The sequence below is a fragment of the Coffea eugenioides genome, chromosome 2, assembly GCF_003713205.1.
Source record: "Coffea eugenioides isolate CCC68of chromosome 2, Ceug_1.0, whole genome shotgun sequence".
Lineage (NCBI taxonomy): Eukaryota > Viridiplantae > Streptophyta > Magnoliopsida > Gentianales > Rubiaceae > Coffea > Coffea eugenioides.
This window is the reverse complement of record NC_040036.1, coordinates 1604232-1610533: the sequence shown is the minus strand read 5'-3', so window position 1 is coordinate 1610533 and position 6302 is coordinate 1604232. Positions and strand designations below refer to the sequence as shown.

The 6302-nt window shown below is 37.1% G+C and overlaps 1 protein-coding gene across 2 annotated transcripts; it reads left to right on the top strand.

Moving 5' to 3' along the window:
• The first annotated feature begins 798 nt into the window (after positions 1–798).
• LOC113761778 (hydroxyproline O-galactosyltransferase HPGT1) lies at positions 799–5996 on the top strand. 2 transcript variants are annotated; one of them, XM_027304907.1, is made up of 12 exons: positions 799–1174; positions 1518–1581; positions 1808–1857; positions 1934–2124; positions 3126–3189; positions 3298–3370; positions 3612–3735; positions 4129–4216; positions 4354–4404; positions 5114–5185; positions 5339–5374; positions 5479–5996. In XM_027304907.1, the coding sequence occupies exons 1-11, from the start codon at positions 1059–1061 to the stop codon at positions 5340–5342; spliced, it is 897 nt and encodes a 298-aa protein (XP_027160708.1). In that variant the 5' UTR covers positions 799–1058; the 3' UTR covers positions 5343–5374; positions 5479–5996. The 2 variants fall into 2 exon arrangements, with proteins under 2 accessions (XP_027160708.1, XP_027160707.1); XM_027304906.1 differs by having other exon boundaries at positions 5262–5374.
• The last annotated feature ends 306 nt before the right edge of the window (positions 5997–6302 follow it).

Below are 6302 nucleotides of genomic sequence, written 5' to 3'. Positions count from 1 at the left end.
AACGCAATTTTTTTTTTATCAGTGTAAAAAAATATAATTATATTATTAGTATATAGAAAGTTAATTCTGCATATTTGTTGACACCTTGGAAAGGCAAAACGACGAGAATATGGTTTATGTCTTGTCAGTCCATTCATCAACGCCATCATCGTTTCTGTCATTTTCTCTTGCTCCAAGTTTATGTGGCCTCCCACCAAATTACCCAATTAGATGGCCAAAGGAATCCTGCTCTTTGATGGTGAATGATGATGATGATGATGATGATGATGATGATGATGATATATATTCAATCAGGAAACACCGTACACGTGACCCATGGATCGACCGTAGGCACTTGGGATCAATACTTGGATGATGAATCACGTGATTACGTTTCGTGGAGCGTTTATTATATTATATCATCATATTAGGTGAACTGCCAAGCAAGCACCTTCTGTCAACAAACCGCATCAGTTCAGTCGGGCAATTGTAAATTTTTAGTTGGAGGAGGAGCAAAATTTGAATGAAAACAATCGGAAAAAACAAAACAAAATTGCTAGTAAAAAGGAAAAAAAAAAAAAAGTGAACATTTGTACCTCTCTCTAAATGGCAACTTTTAAAGGGAGTCGGTCCCCGACGTTATAGGTTATTGGTCAGAGAAAACGAGACAGCCCATAATATTAGAGGAGGATCCACCGACACTGGTAGTCATGGATTGGGCTAAGTGGCCCCGGATTCAAGAACAGTCCAGGCTCCAGGTGAGCCCAACTATTCCCATGTGAGTGAAAACGCATTGGAGTGTGAATGCGGTACCATGTGCTTGAGATGTTGCACCATCGGTGTCCCTGCTATTTTAAATCTTTCCCATCCCCTCTCACGACGGAAATCTTTACTTGGGAGCGTCGAAACCGAGCTGTCTACTTTCCTCTTGGATGATTCCCGCAAATCAGCAACGAGTCAACTGTAATTCTACTCACTCGGATTGAGCTGAGTTGGCTGTAGTTGGATCGCTCTTCGATTGATTAATCGCTAAGAAAAAAAAAAATAGTTAAACAAGTAAAAAAAAAAAGAAGAAGAAAATGCAGACTAAGGTCTCAAATGCTAATCGGCATTCCGGAATAGTGATTCGATCTCGGACTTCAACGATGATGTTATCCATGTTCGCCACCTTAGCTTCCTTTTACGTTGCCGGCAGGTGAGTTTCATTTTACCACGATTCAAATTCTTCACTGAATTAATGTGATTTTTCTTCGGTTACATTATATAATTTTTGTCTTTTTTCCCTGTATTTTAGTGTTTGTCGTTAATAATCAGAGGCAAATTTGGATATTAGCGTCAGTTGTGAGCAACAAAAAATGACCAAGTATGAGTGGATCGTAGCGGATCCTAGGAAATTGTTGTTTAGCTGAGATGATCGCGGAGCAACTGCATTTCGATGTTACGTTGTATAAATATTTGTTCACAAAAACACCTTCTTTAAAGAGTGTACATGATTTCTTTTTTTTTATTTATTTGTTGTCATTAAATCGTGGATACAGATTATGGCAGGATGCGGAAGAGAGGGTTCTCTTGACAAAGGAGCTTGATAGAATTACTGGGCAGGTACTTAATCTTTTGTTGATGATGAAATTTGCTCCATGAATTGCTCGAATTGTTTAATGGATGGTATGGCCTGTCATTTATTGTTGGAACTACCCTTTTCGGTAAGCTGTCATGACAATGCCGATCCGCTGGTGTAAAAATCAAAATGAGAATATTTTTTGTTGGTTCAAATGTGCAAGTGGAGATCAAATGTGAATTGCTACTGACAGTTGCTTTTGCTGTCTAGGGACATTCAGCAATATCAGTGGACGATACTCTAAAAATTATTGCTTGCAGGTGAATAAGATGATTGTTGTGACATCATCTATGTCTACTATTACTTACAATTCTAATGAAAATATCCTGTGCTCAGGGAACAAAAGAAGAAATTGTCTGCACTGGAGATGGAACTGGTGGCAGCTAGACAGGAGGGATTCGTTTCCAGTCACTTGCCAGAGAAAAATAGTATTTCTAATAAAAGGCCTCTAGTAGTGATAGGAATACTTACAGGATTTAGTCACAAGAGCAAGAGAGATGCTATACGCAAGGCTTGGATGGGAGCTGGTATTTATTACAGATCCATCTTCGTTTATCTATGCAGTTTTAGTAGCTTTAGTTTCTGAGGCTCTTGTACCCATTTGGTTTTTGTGGATGGAAGTAGGGTTTAGTTCCGTCGGTATTAACAGTGCGGCGGCTTCATGGTCTTGTCTTGTCAATCATCTATTTCTAGAGTAGACCAAATGAATTCACGTATCAGATGGACCTGTTAAAAGATTTGGAAGAACAAAAGATCTAGATGATTTATTTGGCAGACTCTAAAATGCTATAGCCCTGATAAGAGGTTCTACTTTTGTATTCTCTGAAGGTTGCCTCCCTGTTAAAGGATTGGAATACAGAAAATTAGAAGCATAGACGTGATTATTGGTTTATAGCATCTTCATTTTGCACCTGCTAAGTATGCACTCTCTGAATTCAGCCCCCCCTCCCCCTTTCCCCCTTCTCTCACACATTCTGGGAGAGGAAAAAGACTGTCGTCTTGTCAAGATGCTCCAACCTGTCCAAGAAGGAAGATATCAGTGCCATGATTCATTACCTAAAGCTTAATTATATACGTGTGTTCCTGGATCCACTTAATCTTCATGTCACTCCATTGCAGGATCCATTATTGGAAAAATCCACTAACAAATCATATTACCAACATGGAATTATTTTGGTGGTCAGTTTTGTATAATTTCTTAGGTCAACTTCATAGACTCAAAGGGCTGACTTCATTGATGTTCAGATGTCAGTGTTTATACTCTTGATCCTGGATTCCTTCTAAAAGGATTTTCATGCATGCTTTTGTAATCTCATGTCTGAGATAATAAATGTTCTAAAATTTCAGTAATTATTTAAACCAAACAAAGTACTACCATTTTTTTTTCTTCTGATATAGCTTATGTGACATTTTATCATGTAAGGCTTTTATAATAATTTGCTTAAATGTTCGCATTTATAAGTTTTCTGTTATGTGGATTTTCAGTTGTAATTGTTTGTGTAATCCTACATGTTATACCTCTTTGCAGGCAAAGTGTTGAAAAAGATAGAGGATGAGAAGGGAATAATTGCACGTTTTGTTATTGGGAGGAGGTATCATTTCTTTTGTTTTGCCATTTTTCATTTCTTTTTCTTCAACTGTTCTCTCTTGGAAGTCATTCTAGTGGTGGCTGTGAGTCTGCGATTTGAATTATCTTGCAGTTCTAACCGTGGAGACAGCTTGGACAGAAGCATTGACAATGAAAATAAAGAGACCAATGATTTTCTCATTCTTGTATGTTACATCAACTCATTGATTCTTTTCAGAAATTACTTGTGCTTACATCTTGTTGTCCCTTTTTTTGGGTTTTTCGTAACAGTCAGTATACTATTTGGTTGATGCTTCTTGCGCATGCATCACTTATGAAAAAAAAATTTATTTTTTGTTTTTTTTTGGGGGGGGGGGGGGGGGGGAAATGTTAGATACTGGTTAGATTGTGAATGGATAATGACATCTTTACTTTTATTTTTGGCAGGAAAACCATGTTGAGGCACTTGAAGAACAGCCAAACAAGACAAAATCATTTTTTGCTTATGCTGCAGAAAATTGGGATGCTGACTTCTTTGCAAAAATCAATGATGATGTCTATTTGAATATAGGTAATTATTAGACAAAACTGCAGGCAAAATTTTCTAGCGTTCAGTAGATCTTACTTTAAATGTCGGCATACATAGTTTGTTGGGATGCTAAACTTCCATTACTTAAACATTGATGTGGCCTTTGAATTTTATTTATTCATCTTTTCTCCACCCTTTTCTTCATTTTGTCAACTTTTTTAGAAAGGTAGTGGTGGGAAGGCAGAAGTTGAAAAGGGAATGGGACAGTGTGGATCACACCCTCATTGTGAGACAAGATACTGTGATTCTAACCATTAGGCTATGTTCGTACTCAGGAATGCCTTACCTTTTGAATTCTATAATGGGGCTGAAATAATTTCAGATCAGGATTGTCGCTGTCAAATATAAAAGGCTTTTCCTACATTTGTGCTGCAGATGCATTAGGAAATACACTCGCTGGATATGTGGACAAGCCTCGTGTATATGTTGGGTGTATGAAGTCAGGCGAAGTATTTTCTGAACAGTGAGTGGGCCACAAATTTTGATTAGTGAAAAATGGTTTCGGAACTGAGTGGCTACAGATTTTTTTTTTTTTTTTTTTTTTTTTAACCGTGCTATGAGTCAGTAGTCATGGATTTGTCTTGATTGGAACTTTGGCAGGAGCCACAGGTGGTATGAACCAGATTGGTGGAAATTTGGAGATGGAAAAACGTAAGTTGTATCATTTATTATCTTGAATATTGCCAAAAAAATTAAATTACTGCTGATAATATCATTTCACTTCTCCAGAACTTGCTAGGTTAGAGAATTTATTAAACATCCTTTATAATGTGATTATATTCTGCTAGCTTGTCTACTTCCTGTCTCTATTGAGATGAAAGTCCATTTTCATTTTGGGAAATTCTCTGCTCCATAAATTTTGACAGTGACATAATGAATATGCACATTAAATAGAAGTCTGAGATCTTTTGCAAAATTTATGATGCCAATATCCTTTTCTTTCTGTAACGGAGATGAAAGCTTCACTAGTCTGTTCGTATTGAGGAAGCGATAAAATTTGTTTAAGCTTTTCACTGAACTTTGAGCTCAATTTCATGAATGATGCATCCTTTCTGGGTCGGAAATGTTTTGAATGTGGATACAGAAGAAAATAGTTGGGTGTGTGGGAGTTAGCGATGCACAGACAAATAGGATTGTTAGTTAACTCCGACTTCATATTCGCTGAAACGGAATGCTTATATGAAGAATCAAATCGTCTTCAACTTTCTATACCAAGCAGTGAAACTCGAGAGTTGTTAGTGTGCTTGGTTTATGCACATGTGCACAAGTGGCCTTACTAGTCATGTAATGGGTGTGGAAATAGTTTATGTACTTTTGCTAATTTTCTATATAAACAACATTTTACTTCTGTTTCCACCAGGTACTTTCGCCATGCATCAGGTGAAATGTTTGTTGTATCCAAGGCTTTGGCTAAGTTTATCTCAATAAATAGGTAAGCTCTTACGCTAAGTTGTCGATATCCAGAACAGCAATATCCAAATGCTAAATACTAGTTCTTTGGCTGGTAGATCCATTCTTAGAGCCTATGCTCATGATGATGTTACTGTTGGTTCTTGGTTTATTGGCTCTGATGTCAAATATGTAGATGAGAGGAAGTTTTGCTGCTCATCTTGGTCAACAGGTCTGTGCGTGTGTACCCTAATATATTGAAATCGATAACTACAGTGCGATTTTTAGTCTTTCTTGCTACTGGGACCAGACTTGAATGCTGCTTGATTCTTGCAGGAGCCATATGCTCAGGAGTATGATGTGGATCTTAAGGAAAAACAAAAAGAAAGGAATAATAATGAAAAGGTCTGACATACTTGATGGATTTGGAGGCAGCCAGTTAGCTACCTGCATAGAAGGTCGGAACTGGAATATATAGTTCTTGTGGTTCATCATGGTAGAGGGTCTTGTAGAAGAAAGGAAACTGTCTTCGATACCGACGTCTTCATGCAACATTACCGTAGCTAGGTATAGAATATTAGGATCGTGCGAGTTGAAGACTGTTGGTATTCTGCTGGGCAGTGCCAGTATCTGAATTCAGATAAAGAAAAGGTTAATCGGAAAATGATTAAGCAGTGAGATGAAGGTGGGAAGTATGATGCCTTTTTTCCGATCATCCTGCATTCGGGGTTCACGTTGACATAATCTTTGGGAGTCTCAAAGTTTTTTTTTCCCCCTCTGAATATAATTGGTTTGAGAGTTATGTAAAATTATAAGTATGACATTATTGTTTATTTATTCATTTTTCGTAATTATCATGTATGTACCAGCATTTGGAAAACCGGAATGCTGCTGATTGAGCACAAAGACATCATAGCAAAACCAGCCACCTCTTGCCCAAAAAAAAAAAAATAAATAAATAAAAACAAAGGGCTTTTTCTGTTACATTATTTAAATCAATTGACAATTTGTGCAGTTGTTCAAGTATTTTCAAAGAAAGAAGGTTAATAACTTTTAAATTTGCATCTCGCGACTGAAATATTCAGAATCATATAATAATTACTTAAAAGCCTCTCTATTCTTAATAAATAGCTGTCGAAGTTCTTTGACTTTCGACCCAT

Excerpts from the sequence above, each read along its gene's own strand:
- LOC113761778 (XM_027304906.1), top strand. The coding sequence starts at position 1,059 with ATGCAGACTAAGGTCTCAAATGCTAATCGGCATTCCGGAATAGTGATT. Across the intron at positions 1,858-1,933 it reads CTAAAAATTATTGCTTGCAG|GGAACAAAAGAAGAAATTGT; the intron begins GTGAATAAGATG and ends TCCTGTGCTCAG. Across the intron at positions 5,375-5,478 it reads CTGCTCATCTTGGTCAACAG|GAGCCATATGCTCAGGAGTA; the intron begins GTCTGTGCGTGT and ends TGATTCTTGCAG.